Here is a 21,303-nt window from a genome sequence, read left to right as displayed (position 1 = left end):
TTCCAACCAAGCCTCCTCAATGGTGTCTGTCAAGTGTGAGTTCATATTTCCCCCTTCTCTTTGACTAGTTTGCATTTGTTTCAGACGACTCAATCCAACGAGCCATCCAATTTCAGTCATATCTGAATTATAACCTTGAGCTCTCTATCCCAGCGGAATCATAAATCTGTACCACCATACTACCCCAAAAAGCCTCAATGGATTTATTTATTTTTGCAATATACGTTGGCCAGAGACCTATTTAAAGTACAAATGTCAAATTCAAGGCCTGCACACCAGATCCAGTCCTATATGTAGTTTTAAGGTAATCTGTAACAAGACTATTGAATGCAAAAGTTTATACGTGTAAAGTGTAAACATTTGCATGAATATATAGGTTTGTCATCGACCCATTCTGTAAAATTATATTTTAAATACAATTGTCAAAGTTCAGGCCCGGGGGCCAGATCTGGCCCATCACATCAATTTATGTGGCCCGCGAAAGCAAATCAAGCATGTCAAGTTCCATGATGCTTGCTAAAGTCTGAACCAAAATGTAAATTTGTTTAATGTAATCCACAATAGCAGTCATTATTCTTGACGTCTGATTTTAAACCTAGTTGTCCATCAATTTGTTGTGTGCTATACATGTAATATGAGGTGATTAAACATTTATCCGTAATTTACGTTGTAGAGCAGAACTAGATTCTGGTCAGATAACAGTCATGGGAAAAAGCACCCATGACTGTTGGTCATGGGTGTATAATGGTAAGCCGTTCAGGTGATAGATGAAGAAACTATACAACTTCAATCTAGTTTTTTATTTTTATCAACCCAATACTACTAAGTTTAGTAGCATTCAAAGTCCATTTACCTAAATGTTATTGGGAGACACAAACTGCGGGAGGCGGAAGGGGCATATCACAGTCCTGCCATTTCAAAGGTGGCACGGTTTCCTCTTAAAACTTTTATTTCCCCGGTTTTGACATTGTATGGTTATAGCCCGAAATGTGAAAAAAGTGTTTTCTGGAAGCAAAATAATCAGAAGTCCTGACCGATTCTAAACATTTGGCTGTGGTGGTTAACCATTGAATTTTTAAAGTGGCCTTTTGCATTTCCCTTTTATCATCATACTTGGGACATGCTAAATTATTGGAGGGGGTCACTTATTGAGGAAAGTACAGGTAATGTGTTTGTACTGGAATAGAATTTCAGTTCAGTTTTGAAGTTCATTTCTATCAGTCTTTGATGATGACACACTGAACAGAGTCACTTTTTTTTTGGCCATTTATTAAAAAGTACATTTTGAACCCAATAATCAGCCTCTTCTCATTATCCAGCAGTCTTTCATGGAGTTGTCTCAGGGCTGTGGCAGACACTAAAGGACAACAAGCATTCAAAGCGTCAATGCACAGAGAAGATTTGGACTAGCCAAACAAATTGAATAGTCTCACTACCTCCACAGATTGGTACGCGTTCATCATCGGCCTACTGGTCTGACGGGAGTACCAATGGACAGAGTTGCAGTGTGTATCAAGGTTTGTTTGCCGTCCAGTGTTCATCCTGCAACGAGAGAACAAAATTAACCTCCGCCCTTCTCTTTGTGTATTCATTACACATGCACACACACAAAAAAAAAAATCTTTAAAGTCCTTGGTCTGACTGCCCTTCACTTGAACGATTGTTTCCAGTTGGGTGGTGGCAATGGTGGTGGTCTTCCAGAGGTGTCCTTTTTGTTTGAGGAAAAGGTTTTGAGACTGACAATGGATGTTCATTTTATTGCAATTTTACAGTGACAAAGGCAGCCTTGGAAACTGTTTTGCCTAGAGCATTGAAAGCATGTATGCCAACCTTTCTTACTTTAGACAAGTACTTGGATTAGACAAGTATGAAAAGGATCTCCATTTTCAGGGTTCGGCTGGCAAAAAAAAGGTTTGTTGCGGGCAAGGGACAAAAGGTCTTAGCTTGCCTTGGAGCTCATTCCTGTTTTGCCAAATGTAGCTACAATTATCAAGGCGCATTCAAGTTGAAATCCATTCTTTTTTGTAGTCCTTTGAAGCCCTAGTGTCTTGAATTCAGTGCAATACAGGAACAATGAAAGGCATTTACAGATGTGAAACAGAAGAGGGTTGCTTTGCTTACCAGCAGCTGCCTATGGTTCTTGTAGGATAGAAGCTTGCATTTGGTTGCTCTTGCCTTTGGTTTTGTCGTAGCGTGCCAGCGAATGGCTCTAGGATGACGGATCCATTTCCGAGGGAACTACATTGGAACATTTCGACAGTGACATTTGCCTAACCCTTTGAACACAACAGTGACGAGTTTCTCTTTTGAGTGAAGGTCCAGAGCAGAGACTCACCAGCTAAACTTGACAGAGAACTTCTACACAATGCTGTTGTTGTTGTTTTTTTTAAATCATATCCAGGCGTTTGGTCTTGTTGGAGTATTGATGCTCAGTGGTCAGGGTACAACTAATAACTTTTATTAGAGTCGGAAAGCCAAACTTATAGGGCATTGCAGATTCCAGCAGCACTGAACGTGTATTACAAAAAAAACCTTGGTAACTGTACCATCACATGAGAAAGATATATTTATATTAAAAAAAGAAAAAAAGGTGTGAACACATGAAAAATTGGAAAACTAGGTACAATTTAAAGCTAAAACGCAATCCACAGATTTAGACATGGTGGGATTTTGTTTTGTTTTTGTCAGGCTTCTCCCACAAAGCTTTGAACGCTGCAAGAATACTTCCATCTGCTTCAGCGAGACTTCCATGTCCATTCTAATATCTGTTGCGAGCCATGCCTCTGTCGGGTCGACTGCCTCCACGCCCGCCCCGTGGCCCTCCGCGGCTTGAGCCGTACGAATCGCGAGGAGGGTATCCTCTCTCGCCAGGGGGAGGAGCCCTCTCCTGCCTACCCATGCGCTCGCCGCGGGGAGATGGGTACGGCTCACTCCGACTGCTGTAACTGTCGCGGCCGCCATAGCCATCCCGGGAACTGCCGCCATAGTCGTCGTAACGACCACTTCCACTGCCCCCACCAAAGGACGGTGGGGGCCCCCGTGAAGGTGGGGCGCTGCGAGAGTTACCTGCAGGGTCAATGGGTCAGGTAATTGGCAAGATACAATTGACATTTTCTGTTGTTCTTGCAGGTTTGCTTCTCTTTCTTTGCCAGTACATTGAATTCTGGGATGCGCTAATTGAACAGATGGTTGCATTTACATCTACCATCTGGTGGTGGTGGTGCTGATGGTAGTTCTAAATTGAACACGGTCGTTGCAGGCATTTGGGGGCAGTTAAGATCCAGCCACATGGAGTACTCGAGTTATTGGTTTCAACATGCCATTGATTTCTCAGGACACTTCTCCTTTTTAGAGCTCCAAGTTTTCAGAGTAGTCTTGATGGTTATTTGAAGGAAACTCCTTGAGGGAGAGCTTTTTGTTGGGCAACACGTTCTGTTCTGCGGTTTCCAAGGACTGTTTCTGGCTCCTTATGGTGGTCAACTCTGGCCTTATTAACAACATTTCTGAGGCACATTTATCTTTTGAAGAATGCAGCAGTAATAGGAATTGGACAAACAGATGCCAATGCTTGATCAAATTAATAGCTGGGGAAAGAAATGTTTGTTGGCAGCAGCAAAGGGTCTGAGAACATTTCAAAAGTTGTTTCCTTTGGGTGGTTCTTTCATGGAAACAAGGGTTGGGTAAGTATTCAGCTCCTCTTCGTGCCTGTTCTTTCGTCTTAGACCTGTATAGAAATGTCTTACCGTAACCATCAAACGAGTCTCTGTATGAGCCGCCGCCTCCGCCGCCACCACTCGAACGGTCCATGTAGCTTCTGGAATCCCGTCCTCCACCATAGCCATCACGGTCACTGCAATTAGGACAAAAAGTGACTTGATTGTGTGAGGTGCAAGGATGAACCTTTGCGAGGCACCCCAACTGGTGGGCTGAACCGGTTAGTCGACTTTACGTTGTGCGTCAACATTTAAAGCTTGGTGTTGACTGATCTTGGCTTTCTGACATCTTCTCTTCCACAGAGGAATTTCAACGTGCCCTTCTGCTGCACAACTTTATTGACCGAACACACACCAACATTTCAACACTTGTGTCGCAGTACAGCTGTCTAATGCTATTTTAGACAAAAAGAAGTTGTCGCTTTCAAAATGTATCCTAAAATACAATAACAGCACAAGTGAAATAGAAAGTGAAATCTTTATTTTGGGACCCTCCCTATGATGCCCCGTCTTACATGTTATGCTTCGGAACTGGGTCCTGGAGAAAACCATCCAAAGGACCCTCGTTAATTCAAGCAACTATATTGAGCATAGTGGTCATTTGTTTTTATGTTGTCCATTGTGCAAACAAAAGGTCGGGGACTCGTGTATTCTGCTGGAAAATCAATGGCATTATTAATTAATCAATCTGACTTTACAAGCATAATAGCCCACGAAAATTAACAAACAAAGAAATAAATAAAACTGCTGTACAATAAAAAGTTGTTCAAACGGCAAGCACACTTACTTGTAACCCCTTGACATTGAGCCGTAGTCATCCCGGGAACTGGAGTAATCGCGGTATGAATAATCCCTGGGAGGCGGACCATAGTCCCTTGAATCTCTTGAGTTATAATCTCGGCTGGAGTAGCTGTCAAAAGATGAATCAGATTCATACTGGTAATATAAACTGATTTTAGCATTTTAAATGATTGATTCTTTCTACATGTGGTGCAATGCACGAGGCTACAAATACAATTAGGACATATTTGTATGAAGAGATTATGGATGAACGGTACAAAAAATAAAAACAAGTGGATATTCGATTTTAAGTGCCCTACCCATCCTTTGAGTAGTGGTCATCTCTCGGTGATGGATAGTCATCCCTTCTGGACATCATGGAGTCTCTGCGAGGGGGTGGACCATAGGGGTCCCTGTCCCTTGACATTGGGGCTGAAAAGCAAAGTGGTGACATGAACATTTTGTCATTAAAATACAATATTTGGATTGGGACGACGAAGAAGCAAGTAATCATTTAACAATTTAATAAATACAAATATTATTATTATTTTTTACCTATTTATTTATTTTTAGCTAAAATTATCCAAATCCCGGAAATCTAATTTACCACCACATATTTTTTTTCCTCCAAGAACTCAAACCGATCAGCCTTAAATTGGATAAATATCTGCTTGTCATCAGAAAATGATAAAGATGATCAAATGCTCTGACAATTGATTATTAAAATAACAGTTACCAATAGAGGACATAGGAAAAAACTTACGTCTGTTCATTGGACCAGATGGGGCAGATCTCTTAGGTGGAGGGCCTCCATTGCGCATTGGGGGTCCTCTCTTCATTGGCGGGGGGCCTCTTGATGACATCCCCTTAAAGAAGGGTTCGTCGTCGTCGTCATCATCATAGTAATCTGCACGCACAACAGAAAACACAAAAAATACATACATTGACCGATATTGATATTCCATTCCAAAGTCCACAAATGAAGAATTACCTCTGGATGGGCCTCTCATTCCACCTCCCCTTGATCCACGGAGGCCCCTGGGTGGGCCACGGCTGCGAGAGTGCATGGGTGGGGGACCTCGTCTGCTGCCATTGTCATAATTAGGCTTGGTAGCCTGCTCCACTTTGATGGCCTTGCCATCAAGAGACTATGTAGTACATAAAAAATGAGAGCAGCAATTGTAAACATCATTTTTTATATATCACGAGAATGCATTAGTTATTATTACTTTTTGTAACAATCCATACCTTTCCATTCATCTCACGTGCAGCATCCTTTGCATCGGCTGGACTATCATATGTCACAAATGCAAAACCCCTTGACTTGTTTGTTTCACGGTCTTTCATCAAAAGAACTGGAAACAGAGGAAAATTGAATTAGTACATTTCTGGGGTACGCCTTCAGTTAACCTAAAAAAATCAACAATTGGCTGTTTATCTATCTAGATCCTGTTGGTTGCCCCATGTTAGAAAATATTTAACAGCATCCAGTTGTGTGTTTTGGTGTTACCCAATCATTATTGAGCCATTGCACATAAATTACGCATTACACATTTTACACACACACACACTCCAAAATAACAATAATTGTAGTGAATTAAGTATATGAAGAATCATGAATAAAGATGAATTACATTTTCTATTCTCTTTTTCTGCGATGCAACAGCTAAACAACTTATTAAATTAATCAACTATTTTGATCACTAATTGTCTATAGCAGCGAACCCCAACCTTTATTGAGCCATGGCACACATTTTAGAAATCGCACAGCACACAACCAAACAAAATTGTCACAAAAAGAATATATATGTCAACTTCATCCTTTTTGCCATCCAATAGAAGATCATTTATTTGTTCTTTCTGTCACTATAAGGCCAAACAAAAAAGATTGTGTGTTTCCGGTAACATGAAATTTCAGCATAGGGTCGGTAGGTCGGACAAAGTTTTTTTTTAATCTCCCCCCCATCAAAAATGTAAACAAAATAACCATAAAACAAGTAGACATTGAACCCGCCACTGCGCGGCTGGCGCTGCCGCCACCTATTTAGTTTTCTCCCCGCTCCGGACTCGAGGGGCCGGGGCGTGCCGCCGCCTCCGCCCTCGGTGTTTACTCGTCCCGTGGTGTTCATCAAATAGTTCGCAGATTTTTTTCGATAGATCAATGGATGCTTTTTTCTGAACATTACAGCGCGAGCATGCAACTGTAACACAGAAAACGCGGTTTAAACTATCATCGCAGAACGCGGCCACAGCCATGTTTCAATGTTGTTGACAGACGGCAGGGAAAACGACGCACGCGCTCAACTTGAATATCGCGAGAGTCTGCACCAATGTACACAAAAATGTAGAGGGTTGTTTGAAAAAAAAAAGCAGACTGTAATGATTTTTTGACGTGGAAATTCTCGGTCGGTCAGGTTACTGGAAACGCACTTTTTTCTACGCCTAAGTTTCTGGCATAGATAGAGGGACAAAGATCCATTATTTGTTATTAATGAATACTTTTCTCACCAATTTGGTCCGCAGCATACGTTATAGCTCTCATAGCACACTAATGTGCCCCGGCACACTGGCTGGGAATCAGTGGTCCAGATAGAGACTGTTCAACTTAAAATCATGCAGAGCCCCAAAATTTCAGCCTGCCAGCTTCTTGTAATCCCCTCTCATGTATATGTATAATACTTTTAATCAAATGTTTTTTTGGACAAAAAACAGCCAGAGTTATGAATCGAAGATAGCGCACCTACCCTTTTTTGCAAACATGGTTAAGAACACAGAGGTTTTCCAAACGCTTGTTACAAAAATGCTTGCTGACACTGGCATAAAATTCATTCGCTTGGGAGAACGAAACGGTGTTGTTCCAATTTTCTGGTCTACAGTATTCACGCACCCTATACTTTTCTTTTGGCCACTTCAACAACCGTTTGCCGCGAATGTGAACAGGGCATCGCTACACAGCACGAGACATTTCGTCAAACAACTCACTAACAATGGCAAAGAGCAGTTAACGGAACAATCAACAACAATACAAGTCAACAAGTCAAGTCAAGTCAACAGTATTTATAGAGCACTTTCAAACAGCCATCGCTGCATACAAAGTGCTGTACATATACATATAACATATACAATAAACAGTAAGACGAATCAGTAATAAGTAATAAGTAATAAGGCGGTAGAAAGCACCAAGCAGTAAAACCAATAGCAAATCTAAGTCATGCTGAGTCAAACGCCAAAGAATACAAGTGAGTTTTGAGGAGGGATTTAAAGATGGGCAGCGAGGAGGCTTGCCGAATGTTCAGTGGGAGGTCATTCCAGAGAGATGGACCAGCAACAGAAAAGGCTCGATCCCCTCTGAGCCTCAGTTTAGTTCTTGGTACGTCTAGCAAAGACTGGTCCACAGACCTGAGGCGCCGGGCAGGGGTGTAGGGGCGTATGAGCTCAGAGAGGTAAGGTGGCGCGAGATTATTCAGAGATTTGAAAACAAAGAGGAGGATCTTAAAAATAATTCTAAAATGAATGGGGAGCCAGTGAAGTGAATACAATGCAATGCAATGGCTTACTGGCATTCTGCATTGTGTCAACAGAATTGAAAACAACGATTGCCAACAACGAAAATACTTTTGCTCAAGTGCGTTGCGATGCGTCTACCTATGAATCTGGGTGGGTTACGTTAAAAAAAACTAACAAAACTATGCTTGAAATTATCTTAGCTGCAGCTTTTACTCAAAAGATGGTTGGGCAAGTTTACGTCACTCTTGACTTATAAGCACCCTGTCATGTTTAGTCCTTGCATTCAGTAACCATGTTTTAACCCCTTAATACAAGTTAAAACTCAGCCAGCTAAGCGTAATCGTGGTGCTCATGCTGTGCTCGCACGCGGGACGCTTCTTCAATACTGTACTTCATGCTGTAGCGATAAGATGTACGTACCCTAATATCACAAGGTGGCTGTTGTGAACGGATGATAAAGCTGAGTAACACATCCTCACCTTGAACAATTCTGCCATATTTGCTGAAATACTGCTCCAAGGCCTTCTCGGTGGTCTCGGTATTCAGCCCGCCGACAAACAGTTTGCCTGGTCGGTCTGCCTCTGCCATGCTGCACAAAAATCAACTTCTATAAACAAAATTGTCTAAGGAATTGTAGACATTATTTCTTTTAAAGAAGCGTGCGCCATAATAGGTAAATAATGAGACATGAGGCGTAACCTACCTTGCTTGGGTTGTTGAGGAAGCAAAATGGCGATAACAGTGCCCCCCACTCCAGCTGCAGCGCGTTCGTTACTCGAGGCGCGAAACGAAGCGGGCGTTTGATTGTAAACAACAAGAAGATATATTTCCGTTGGCCACCCAGGATGTTATAAAGGAAGAGACAATACCTCGGTATAAGTCCTCTGTCTGTTGATGTGGCACAAAAAGTCGAAAGGCGCCACAAAAGAGAAAACAACGCTTTTCAACAGGCGTACTCAGATCCACCCCTTCTTCTTCGCTGTCTTCTTCCTATTTGGATTTGATTGGCGTGTGGCAACCAGCATACAGGCGCATTACTGCCACCTACTTTACTGGCATGTGGTAAAGAGGAAACGTCAACAGCGTCTGTCAATTTAATTATTCTTTCCGATTTGAGCCACTGTGAGCTCGAGTGGGTAAACTCGTTTTAAAAATTTGAGATTAAGGGCAGAAAATAAATGGGCAAATACATATTTTATTATGCAACTCAACTCAATTTTATTAATATGACATATCAAGAACAATCACGGTTGAAAGCGCAACGCATAAGCACACCGAATTCGACAGCAATACTTTTTAAAGAAAAACATAATTAGAAACAACAAAACAATATCACTGTAGCAATTAAAATAATGTAAAATATTGTTACTGTTAAAATAGATTACATTAAGTGGATTTTAAAATAACAGTAAATTACTGTTGTAGCGAAATGCTCTTCAGTAGTGGTTTTCATCTTTTTTCAATGGTCATATTCTACTTTTAATAAAAAGGAATGGAAGAAAAGAAAAAAAGACAGTTATATAAAAACGTATGATATTGTGAGCCTTTTGATTGTCAAATGAAGATCGAAGAAATCGCGAGTGACTTTTATAACTTTTATTGTGAATTCCGCGACGCCAGCTTTTGTGTTGAGCGCATCGATTTCCGCGTCACGTGCAATAGTGAAACGTCACCGTTGGTTGCACTTGAGACAGAGAGGCAAGGCGGAAACTGAGCGCAGCCTTTGCTGACGTCGATGCGTTTCGGCCAGGCAGTACAAGAACCATACATCCTTGTTCCACCAGCGCACCTTTTTTCGGACTAGATATATTCCCTTTTGACGCAGGCTCAAACTTGACGACTCGTACATAAAATGAGACGGCGAATAGAGTTTGTTTATTGGCTGCTTTTCTTTTTCGTCTCACGTTTCTGCCCGTACTCAGCGTTCTATCTTCCGGGTTTAGCCCCAGTTAGTTTTTGCGAGGTCGGCAAAGGTGATACAGATTGCCAGGTAGGAAAGAAGTGATCAATCTCTCGTTTCGGCCACGATGCAGTGAATTTTCCGCCGAATTCGGCGCCTTTGCCTACGTTTGGTTTCAATGTTTACGTTGCTAGCTAACGTTAGCCTTTCCTCAAGGCCCCGATTATCGGGTGCAAACAGCATGAGCATTGTCGTGTCCCTTGCTGCTAGCTGAGTTTGTTGCACCTTTTCCACCTTGACGTGTATTTCAGCGAAATTCTGAATCCTTTATGTCGTGAGCAAATCCGCCGAAGTGGTAACAATACGTGTCTAAAAAGCACCCATGAGGTCCATGATGGAAGTCTGCTTCGATTTACACTACGAGAAACAAAGCAGTAGTGAATCAGTCGCAATTTGTATTTAACAATTCAGTTTAATTCCATATTAAACCTCGAAAGCTCATTTAGGGAAGCGCTCGTTTTCAATGATATCGAGAGGACTAAGATAAAGACCACCAACATTAAAAACGTTTACACAGAACGTAAAATAGTTCTTGTCTTGATTATCGAAATTGTTCATGGTAATAATTGTGCCGAGTTTGAGTGATTCTCACTTTCTAAGTACAATACAGTTGTATTTAGGTACAGTTCATGTACACCCCAGTTTTCTTTCAATATTTAACGTCACTATTAATTCATTGTATTATTGTGTGACCATAAAGACTAATTATTGCTTAAAAATCACTGACGTTATTATAGTTAAAAAAATATCACCGCTAAGATATAATTGAAAACTCCCTTTGAACACAGACTGCCCATGAATGTGATTGAATAATTTGTTTCAAAACTGTCAGAGCCAAAAGGTTCAGTGAAATCAAGTTTTTCTTTTCCCAAATGGGATAAAGAGCTGATCTACATGGCTTGTTGCCTTTAACTATTTTGTAAATACAGTTTAGTTATACAAGTAATTTACAAACAAAACTTTAGCCAAATTGTTAGCAACCTGATCTTGTCCTTTATTTATATATTTAATTCCTGCCAAATTACTCTGATACACATATTTTGCTTGCCTGCAGACACAGATAGAGCTGTTTGTCAATCGCTTGGATTCAGTCGAGTCCGTCCTGCCTTATGAATATGACGTGTAAGTGACTCTTTCTCCAACTTTTTGAGCACCCACTGTCCAAAGGACTGTGCCTGTGCTAATTGTATGTTATACATTTATTCAAGATTCGACTTTTGCAAGGATGAAAAGGAAATGAGGCCTTCGGAGAATCTGGGACAGGTGTTGTTTGGCGAACGTATCGAGTCCTCGCCGTACAAAGTAGGTGTAATGCGAAAACAAAGCATGTGTAATTGTGTTTGCTTATTTTAGATGCACATTCAACTCTCGTGTCCAGTCAGAAATGAATTGCTGATTCAACATGGGCGCTTTCCCCTCTTTTCCCAGTTTACCTTCAAACAAGATGTGAAGTGCAAGGCGGTGTGCACCAAAACGTACAAGAAGAACAGCCAAGAAGACGCTACCCGACTGGATTTCATCAAAATGGGAATGCAGCTCAACTATCAGCATCACTGGTTTGCTTGGTCCCAGTTTAGCTGAGCTTATCTCGATACTTTGTTTGCTTAGGGTGATAACAAAAAAAAAGTTTGGTGTTTGAGTGGCGCTTGCTGTTGTTTCAGGATCATCGACAATATGCCTGTCACGTGGTGCTATGAGGTCGAAGACAACCAGAAATACTGCAACCCAGGTTTCCCCATTGGTTGCCTTGTTACTTCTGACGGCCGACCTAAGGATGCTTGTGTTATAAATGTAAGCTGTGACGACCATTTCTGAAATTGTTTAAATCGGTACACAAAATGACACCAAGAGGTATTTTTTGACGCTGTGTGTTGAAGTCCTTTAAAATATGTAGCCTTGTAATCTTTTGACATTTTTTTCTCCTCCCCAGGCTGAATTCAACAAGAAGAAGACGTTTTACGTTTTCAACCACGTTGACATCAAGATCTTTTACCACAACGGAGCCACTGATGGGTGGACAGGAGCTCGGCTGGTTGCTGCCACACTGGAGCCCAGGAGGTAAGCATTGACGACGGTATACACACTACAACCTTGGAGAAACTGGAATCCATGCTCAAATATTGACTGAAATCACGGATTTGGCTGATCGACACCACTAAAGAGACATAAGCCACGGACGCAAGGCTGTCTTAAATTCTTGGGCAGCCTGCTACCAAAACAACATCTGCTATCTCGACCTTCCCCTGATGAAAGTACGCACGGAAGCTAGTCCCCTCTGGATCTTTCTGTTGTAGCTACTTGATGCTCACATCACCGGGAAAAGGCACACCTGGCTATTTCAGATTTTTCTTTGTAAGCAGTCCTTAATATGGGCCCAATAAAGGTAGCTGTTAATGTTCACTTTCTCACAAGATTAAAATTTGAATTGATGTGGGTTTCAAAGATAGATCTGTTAAAGGTGGTTTTATGTGGCGTGCAAGGCATTTTTTTCCTCCTAACAATACTCATTGGATTTCCCTTGTTGTTTTTCAGTGTATAAAGTATCTTTCGATTGTTTTAAACCATGGGTGCTCTACCCTTACCGGCACGCGCACGCACCCACACGCACGCCCTGATGAGAAACAGCCTGAAACTGAGGCATGCGACGCACTTTTGCAGCCTGTTAACTATCGTAGCTCACACGTACCGTTTTACAGTGCTTCCATGGGCCCTCCTAGATTCCTATTCTTTGCCCGTGCCCTCGGTGAATTGGACACAAAACAAACTCTGAATGAGTATAATGCCGATAAAAGATAGAGCGCAACAGTTCTGATCACAAGCTGCAATTGCAGACTGCTGAGAGCTAACAACTTCCGGTGACGTAATCACGCGCCACCGTAAATTCAAGATTTACCTGCTTTATTTTATTTTTTAATATTTTTGGAGTGAAAATGAGACTGATAAGATGATTAGGGTGCAGTGTACATTAACACAAACAAATATATTATTAACATGTACAAAGACACACAAATGGTTGTGTGGTTTTTTTTTTCTCCTCGACACTCCTCGGATCTACTCGGGACCTGTCTTAGATCTACCGGTAGATCAGGATCTACCTAATGGGCACCCCTGTTTTAAATCATAGAGCTGCATTAGTAGGAATATATTTGGACATACTTTGTGCCCCTCCTCCACCACAATAGTATCAACCATGCAGATGAGAAGACCCCAAACTGTGAAAACACGGCCCCGATGGAGGTGCCTAGCCAGTTCAATAATGACGTGTCCATCGTTTACACCTACTCAGTCACGTTTGAAGTAAGTCTTTTGTATTTATCTAAGACACGTGTATTACAATACACGATTACGATCATGGAACTTTTTGCCTCCTTCTACAGGAAAACAACTTGATCAAATGGGCGTCCAGGTGGGACTACATCCTGGTGTCTATGCCACACACAAATATCCAGTGGTTTAGGTAGGAGCGCTTGTTTCACATTCATATTTACATCATTTTTTTAAAATCAGCAGGCGCTAATGCATATTTATGTATGTCTTGGTCTTTAGTATCATGAACTCCTTAGTCATCGTGCTCTTCCTGTCCGGCATGGTAGCCATGATCATGCTGAGAACGCTGCACAAGGACATTGCCAGATACAACCAGGTCGACCAGGTACAAGCAACATCCACACTCTACATGTGCATGATCGTCCCAAACAGGTTAGCGGAGGCATACGCAAATTGGCTGACTCCAGAAAGCTTACATGAGCCTCTTGAAACAGAATTGACTTGCCGCAATAAAAGATTGAGCGTTAGCCGCCATTGCCTTTTACACAGAACTCAGCAAAGCGAGATATTGAGGCTGTGTGAGTAGTTTCATACTGTATTCCACAATCGGATACCATCGTGGGGGTTATGTTGCAGATCACCCCCGCAATTATTGAAGATTCAAGTCCGCGTCAAAGAAATTGCCTATTTCAATACTCACTAGGTATGTTTTTGTAGCAATTACGGCACATAACTTGGGGAAGTCAAGTCGAAGATTTTCTTTACAATACTTTCTATGTGGCCACAGTAGTTTAAACACAGCATTCTGATTAAAATTATAAACATTGTTAAAAATGTTTTAAAGTTTTTAGAAACATGTTTATTAAAACAAATAAAAATAGCCCCATGACATTTGCTGGATTTGGTGTAAATGGCGAAGACAGATAAAGGATCTTCCGTTGACTACAGTTAGAATCAAAATTATTCCTTATTAGGTATGAATAATGTCATCATATAGTTGAATGAGTAAATATCAAAGCAAAGACTTGTTCCATTTTAAAAGGCATTTTAATTGGTGATGGCCTTTAATTGAGTACTTCGCTGAAATCCCTTCATCTCTTGAGGGTGAAGGATTCCCCCCTGTATATCATTGAATTCTACAGTGTGAAATACCTTTGAGCCCTGAACATGTCAGGGAATTCACCCGAATATCTCGAACTTTGAATGAAAAGACTCGACTCAACTCAGGAACAGATGTCTTTTGTTGATCAGCAAAGGGGGCGAAGTTCCTCGAAGGCAACACAAGTCGTATTTCCTCTCAGATCGAAACCCCACCTTTGCACCTCCGCTGAGCCAAGTAACATATCGGAATAACATTCCTCCTGATTTGCATGTCGCGCTTCCCAGCCCAGCCCACCGATATGCCCCTCAGTGGACACCTGGAGGCCAAAACATCTTCCCGTGCAAACAATGGATACCTTGTTAATTCAATGGGTAGATTTCGCATTAAGACACTGTAACAAACTGAAGGACATCTTGTCATGCTGCCCTCCCGAAGTTGAACCTTCCTGTCTATATTATCAGTTAATGAGGCCTTGGCTTCATTCAGCTCAAGTTGGCCCTTTTTTTTTCGTGTGCTCCATTGTGTACAAGTTGTGAGAACATAGCATTCGTGGTCAATCAAGCATATCATGACATGAAACTTTGAAACATAATATTAAGTTTGTCTTTCTCCATCAACGTGTTGTCACATTTCGCAGGAAAACTTGATAAAGCTTCCATCGACCAAGGCGAAATCTACTATCTTTTATGTAAGCCTGCTGAAAAGCAAACATTGTTGTGTTCCTTCGATCAGGTGTTGGGGTGAGATTGAAGCACAAGCCGACACACGAGAGAGGAATGTAAAATGTGGTGTGACTGCACGTGTATAAATGTATTACCGGTAATTTCAAAGGTCAGACTGATCGTAGTGGAAGCACACCAAATTTTACAGCTCTGTGTTCACCTCTTGTCGCTTTGCTAGCAAATTTTGAGCGAGCAGGTACAACTCACTGCGTGGTGGCTGGTTAAACGTAAGCTTTTCACCGCGCACTGTGGACTGCTTTGTTGATTTTCCGTCTCGCTTTCCCCTGTTACAGGAAGATGCACAGGAGGAGTCGGGCTGGAAGCAGGTGCACGGCGATGTGTTCCGCCCACCCAGGAAAGGCATGCTGCTCTCCATTTTCCTCGGACAGGGAACGCAGATCTTCATCATGACGTTCATCACGCTCTGTAAGATCACACAATAGATAGAAAATGATTTGTGAGGCAAACAGGTACAACAAGAAAGACAAGTCAGAATTTGACATGAGACCTTGCTGTGTGAGGTGACTGTATGTTTTTTTTTGGGTCTAAATTTGACCCTGTCTTTCAAACATCTGCTTGGTCAATTGATTTGGCCATTCATGTTCCGGTATCGTTGTGCGTGAATCCAAAGCACTTTGTCAGTTATTTATAAAGTTTTCAACTAGGGCTGTCACTGTCAATAGTTTTTTAGAATTAATTATATCTATTAAAAAATGACGTTTGAGCAGGGCTGTGTAGACTTTATTTATTTTTTTGATCTACAGTAAGCAACTTAAGCGAATGTAACGATGGACTGTTCGTCCTTTTTAGTCCTGGCCTGCCTGGGCTTCCTCTCCCCGGCCAACAGGGGCGCACTCATGACGTGCGCCGTGGTTCTCTGGGTCCTGCTCGGCACCCCCGCCGGCTACGTTTCGGCACGCTTGTACAAAAGTAAGATGGCTGACAAGAAGCTTTACACAACTCAAGCTGTGACCCTTCTCATCGGGTTGTTCTGATCTTTTATTTAATTTCAGCTTTTGGAGGAGAGAAGTGGAAGACAAACGTCCTGTTGACTGCGCTCCTGTGCCCTGGGTTTGTTCCCTGACTAAAAATGTCTCCTCTGTGCTGGACTCATTCCCTCATCACCTCTTCTTCTGCAGTATTGTGTTTGCTGACTTCTTCCTGATGAACCTGATCCTCTGGGTGGAGGGGTCATCGGCAGCCATCCCCTTTGGGACACTTGTGGCCATCCTGGCCCTGTGGTTTGGAATTTCTGTGCCACTTACCTTCATCGGTGCCTACTTTGGATTCAAGAAGCCTGTACGTATCATGGGACATATACACCTCTTAATACAAACTCTGGAAGACCGATTGAGACCACTTTTTGTTGTCGAAGGTGACGACTTAAAAATAATAATTTCCGGGTTCAAATTGGAAGTTAACCACGATCAATTTTATTATTTGTCTAGATAATTGGTTTCAAACTCGCTGTCTTGGGGCAATTTGCAGCCCGCAAGATGATATTTTACGGCCCGCTAGTGGACACCAAAGTTTAATTTTAGTGGTTCCTCCACTTTTTTACCATATCATTGCCCTGGGTGGTCTTTTTTTTCATTAAATGGTTTATGGGCCACCAAAGCTGTGGCTTATAACAGATTTCAGCGAAACCCAATTGTGAAGTGACACCAATTGGAAGGAAAGAGTATCCTGTCCCACAGTTTGGGACATGCAGTTGCATTACAAAAGTAACGCGGTACAATAATACATGTAGCCATTAACGGCGTCATATAACGGTCCTCATCATATTTTTGTAATGTTCTTGAGTTATTGAGTCCCATAAGGCATGACCAATTTCAGGACCACAACACAGATTTGATCACTTAACTTACACAGGAAAGCACTATTACATCAAATACATGGTAAGATATTGCCTAAATCAATCATCACAATCAGAATTCCATTCAAGCAAAGTTGTTTGGATTGCCCATTCTGTCCCCCTTCATGCGTTTCATTTGTTTTCACATGATCGTCAGCAGTTTTTTTTGGCTGAGAAGTCATTGTGAGCCAAATCACTGTCATGGTTTCATGGAATAAAATTCAAACCATACAGCCAAAGTAAAAGCTGTAAAAAAAGCAATTGAATACATTGTGAGGAAACAATAGTCATGCTTTTTCGGTATGATTTTCGTGAATTTCGTGCCATCAATTTCATTCTGAAAAATGCTGTTCATTCTGATTGTATGTGAGTGATCAAAATGCAAAACTATCTGTATCTTTGCCCAATACGCCCAGTCTGTCTCTACACGCAACCTTCATGCCATTCAAATGTTTCTACTGTAAATTCTTGAGAGAATTATCTGCTTTTTTCCCCACTTCTTTTGCCATCCACATAGGCAATTGAGCAACCAGTGAGAACGAATCAAATCCCACGTCAAATTCCCGAGCAGTCGTTCTTCACGAAGCCTATCCCGGGCATCGTCATGGGTGGCATCCTACCCTTTGGCTGCATCTTCATCCAACTGTTCTTCATCCTCAACAGCATTTGGTAAGCAGGCACAGCACGACTCGTCGCCACGTTTGAAAAAGGGAACGCTGCGACAAATAGGTTGCATTTGTTAGGTCCCACCAGATGTACTACATGTTTGGCTTCCTGTTTCTGGTGTTCATCATTCTGCTCATCACGTGCTCCGAGGCCACCATTCTGCTCTGCTACTTCCACTTATGTGCTGAGGTACCTTTAAAACAATATACCGTGCCGTCGCATACATTTTGGTCCAGAATTATGATGAGTTTTCATTGTTGCGTTTAAACAACCCCACAATGGATGTGAAAGAAAACAATCAAAGTGCAATTGCAATGTCGATGCTCAGTTTGATTGCAGACGTCTTGCAATTATGTCGTATACGAGCACTAGATGGTGCCAGTATACTTTAAAACTCGGAGTAGTTTGGTTGACTATGTACAATTCTTCAAAAAATATGCTTCAGGTTGGTAATTAGCACTCCCAGTTGGAATTTACCATACAAACCAATGTAAAACAAAGATTTCTATGTTTATTGGAATCACCTCACGTCTTTAAAAAATGGGTGATTTAAATGCAAAGAAAAAAAAATCCAAAACACCATAGAGAAGCTACAAAACTCGCAGTGGTGTCCTGGTGTTGTAAGCTTTCGGGAAACGTATATTTGACTCACACATGCCTATTTTATATCCTCTGTGGAAAAATATTATTTCCTGCATCTTGCTGGGTAGCTGTAACCATCTAATTTACTTTTAAAAAATAGTTTAAATGTCAGACTGAAAGAATTGAGTATAAATTCACTTATTATTATGTAAAACTAAGTCATAATTACATTTTCAATTATATGTACAGTATGTATGTTTGTGTCAGTGGTTCTTAACCAAGGTTTGCTTTGAACCCTATGGGTTCGGTGAAACAGTCTCAGGGCTTCAATGAGCCAGAGTCGTAATTACTTCAACTGTGTGTATTCTGAAATCCTGACTTGTCATTCCTGTCTCACGCGTGTGCAGGACTACCACTGGTGGTGGCGTTCCTTCCTGACCAGCGGCTTCACTGCGGTCTATCTTTTCATATACGCTGTGCACTATTTCTTCTCCAAACTGCAAATCATCGGTGCAGCCAGCACCTTCCTCTACTTCGGATACACCATGATTATGGTCCTCATCTTCTTCCTCTTCACAGGTGAGCCTCGATCGTCTTGTCACACATGAAATGGGGTCATTTCTCATGGCACACCTGATGTAGTCTCACAGCAGAGCGTGTTTGTCAAATTCCAATCGGGGTGTGTTGTGAGCACATCCTGGTCTTGAAGAAGCACAACACCAGGAAGTAGTCTGCGCTCTATTGTTTGCTCTTTCTTCCGTCAGCACAGATAAAACCACATTCACTTGCAGCAGTCATGCGTTTATAGTTGTGAGCCACTTCTCATTTTAGGCTGTCCAGAACAAAACCAATAATGTTTACTTTTGATTGATTTGTCCAGCCGGGTGGAAGTACAACTACGATCAAATTGGGACCAACTCACAAATGCTATTGTATAAATATCTCACATTTTATTTAAAGGAAATCTTGGATCCTGACAAATGGAGAAAATCATACAAAACTAACTTGTAATGTCACATGGAGGAAGATGATCTGCTATACTTGCATCACTATTGGGCCAGATTTAAAAAAAAAAAAAATACAACCGTTGACGTTATCTTAAGAAGGAGGCTACAAAGTCGCATGGGGGGACCAAATGTCAAAATATTATCGCCGGAGAATAATCCAAGCCGCATTTTGGAGCTTAGTAATCCTTTGCCATTTTCCCAATTTCTATTTTGATCTTTTTCATCCCATCCTCAACTTTGATCTCACCGTAATTCAGGCTTGGACTGCAAAGCTCACAGAGAGAAGATTGACTTCTTAATGTTTTCAAAAGAGTAAAAAAAATGACTTGGGAGATACATTCTTTTGGCTAAAGTTTGTGTTGCACGAATATCTTTTTAGCGGTTAAGAAGCAAAAGTTTAGGAGATGCAGCGTCTCACAAAAGGTAGTGCAGTCTGCCCCTCACATCTTTGTGACGATCGTATGGATACTTTATAAACAAAATACTGACGTTGTTACGAAGGGACGGTGAATTTTTACCCTCTTATGTAGAAGTACAAAAAGTCACTTTTGATATAACTTTTTATGATTTCAGCATTTTCACCGGACTCGTTTTTTGTTGCCAGCATTTGAGACATTAATGGCTGTTCAGTTGTCATATAAGAAAGAAAAAAAACACCGGCTATTCAACCCTGAGGCAACAAAATGTTGCATGGTACCTGCCATTTCTTAGATAGTTCAAGCGTGAGAGAGTTTATATATTTGTTCTCAAGCCAATTTCTACCCTTTAAAGTGGTTAAAAAAAAACCCAACAGATTAAGTGCATATTGCTGTTAATTTGTTGTTGTCTTCCCCCCCCCCCACCCTCACCCCCACCTTCTCAGGTACAATCGGCTTCTTTGCTTGCTTCTGGTTTGTAAATAAGATCTACAGCGTGGTCAAGGTGGACTAGAGGACGAAAGGGGAGCGCGAGAGGGAGCTAGTGAGAGACTGTTGTGGCCGTCCATTTGATGGCCACATGTTTGTAAAGACCAGAAAGAAGTGAGACCACCATTCATCACCTACAAGACCCCCTGAGCTAAGCCCGTCCTCTTTTTTTGTGCTTTAAAAACCTCGGTCCAATAGTTTTTCTTTGGCGCGTTCACTTTCGACTGCTAATATTCAGAGCGTCACTATGACAGACTAACGGGGGGACCTCGTTATCATTGTGAGCATTTTGCTTTTTGTGGAATAAAAAACAAACAATAAACAAAAGCATTTTCTTGATTTATTAAGAAAATGCAAATGCCTTTTAATTTTCTATTCCGGTTCCACAACATCTTTTTGGGTCTCTTTTTTTTGTTGTTGTTTACTGAAGTGATGGGAGAGAAAAAAAACCCTGCTTGTACATACATTGTATAGATGGAACAAAGGAAAGAATGCTCATGACTTTTCTGTTGTCATTTTAGGGCTTTAAATCCTGAACTATATCAGCCTGTATTGTAGTTGAGAAAGCATATAAAAACACTGACATTGTTGCTGATACATGTCTTTTTTTTCTCCTCTTTATATTTATGTGTTTGCTTTGAATCAAAGGAGAGGGCGCCCAGCGTTGTAGATTTCGGCTGCAGCATGTTCCAAAATGGAGGATCTTGTAATTCCATCTTGTTTAATTCATCCGAATGAATAGCGTCTGTGAATTTTACTGATTAATTGCTTTTGTTTCTGACACTGTTTGCTTCAGTGGGGCGAGGGGGTCGTTACCCACGCTGATAATGTTTTGCAAATATATATGAGTAATCGAACGTCACGTCTCTTGAATGTATACGCAAACATGGATACGTGATGTATTTTCTTGTTTTCACTCTGGTTTGGAAAATGAAGTCAAATGTCATCACTCGGCTCCTTCTCTTGTTCACAAGCAAAATGCAAAATCTTTATTCCAATTGTCCTTTCTCTCTCTCCCAATATTGAATTGCTAACCCGCGTTTAGGATTTAGTCGCGTGAGATGACGGACAATGTATTATGTCGGTTCTTCACTTAAAAGGTTTAGTGCGGTACATGCACCCATTCAGATTTTGTGAAGCCCCCAATTGCCGTATTAAATGGTTAACCAACTGCACAAATACGAATTATGATGAGCATTTGTGGATGGTTACATGTATTTGGGGGCTTTTTAATAAC

The 21,303-nt window shown here is 41.4% G+C and overlaps 2 protein-coding genes across 7 annotated transcripts; one reads left to right on the top strand and one right to left on the bottom strand.

Moving 5' to 3' along the window:
• Positions 1–202: 202 nt before the first annotated feature.
• On the bottom strand, positions 203–9,008 carry rbmx (RNA binding motif protein X-linked). 5 transcript variants are annotated; one of them, XR_007964480.1, is made up of 10 exons: positions 8,704–8,996; positions 8,480–8,589; positions 5,742–5,848; positions 5,485–5,641; positions 5,257–5,400; positions 4,814–4,925; positions 4,501–4,623; positions 3,744–3,850; positions 1,437–1,542; positions 203–1,357 (listed from the first exon to the last, which is right to left on the bottom strand). XR_007964480.1 is itself a non-coding variant. In XM_052079009.1 (9 exons), the coding sequence occupies exons 2-9, from the start codon at positions 8,586–8,588 to the stop codon at positions 2,759–2,761; spliced, it is 1,167 nt and encodes a 388-aa protein (XP_051934969.1). In that variant the 5' UTR covers position 8,589; positions 8,704–8,998; the 3' UTR covers positions 2,372–2,758. The 5 variants fall into 5 exon arrangements, 4 of the variants coding, with proteins under 4 accessions (XP_051934969.1, XP_051934962.1, XP_051934953.1 ...); XM_052079009.1 differs by lacking the exons at positions 203–1,357; positions 1,437–1,542 and adding an exon at positions 2,372–3,066 and having other exon boundaries at positions 8,704–8,998; XM_052079002.1 differs by lacking the exons at positions 203–1,357; positions 1,437–1,542 and having other exon boundaries at positions 2,924–3,850; positions 8,870–9,008.
• Positions 9,009–9,675: 667 nt separating this feature from the next.
• LOC127611319 (transmembrane 9 superfamily member 2) lies at positions 9,676–21,015 on the top strand. 2 transcript variants are annotated; one of them, XM_052081801.1, is made up of 18 exons: positions 9,676–9,990; positions 11,015–11,082; positions 11,169–11,262; positions 11,389–11,516; positions 11,622–11,751; positions 11,891–12,018; positions 13,143–13,257; positions 13,338–13,417; positions 13,507–13,612; positions 14,967–15,017; positions 15,345–15,477; positions 15,862–15,981; positions 16,065–16,122; positions 16,191–16,350; positions 17,424–17,575; positions 17,650–17,761; positions 18,562–18,733; positions 20,024–21,015. In XM_052081801.1, exons 1-18 carry the CDS (start codon positions 9,853–9,855, stop codon positions 20,089–20,091), a joined length of 2,013 nt encoding a protein of 670 aa, XP_051937761.1. In that variant the 5' UTR covers positions 9,676–9,852; the 3' UTR covers positions 20,092–21,015. The 2 variants fall into 2 exon arrangements, with proteins under 2 accessions (XP_051937761.1, XP_051937770.1); XM_052081810.1 differs by lacking the exon at positions 14,967–15,017.
• The last annotated feature ends 288 nt before the right edge of the window (positions 21,016–21,303 follow it).

The sequence above is a fragment of the Hippocampus zosterae genome, chromosome 1, assembly GCF_025434085.1.
Source record: "Hippocampus zosterae strain Florida chromosome 1, ASM2543408v3, whole genome shotgun sequence".
NCBI lineage: Eukaryota > Metazoa > Chordata > Actinopteri > Syngnathiformes > Syngnathidae > Hippocampus > Hippocampus zosterae.
Note: the sequence above shows the minus strand (reverse complement) of the source record. Positions and strands in the feature narration are given on the sequence as shown.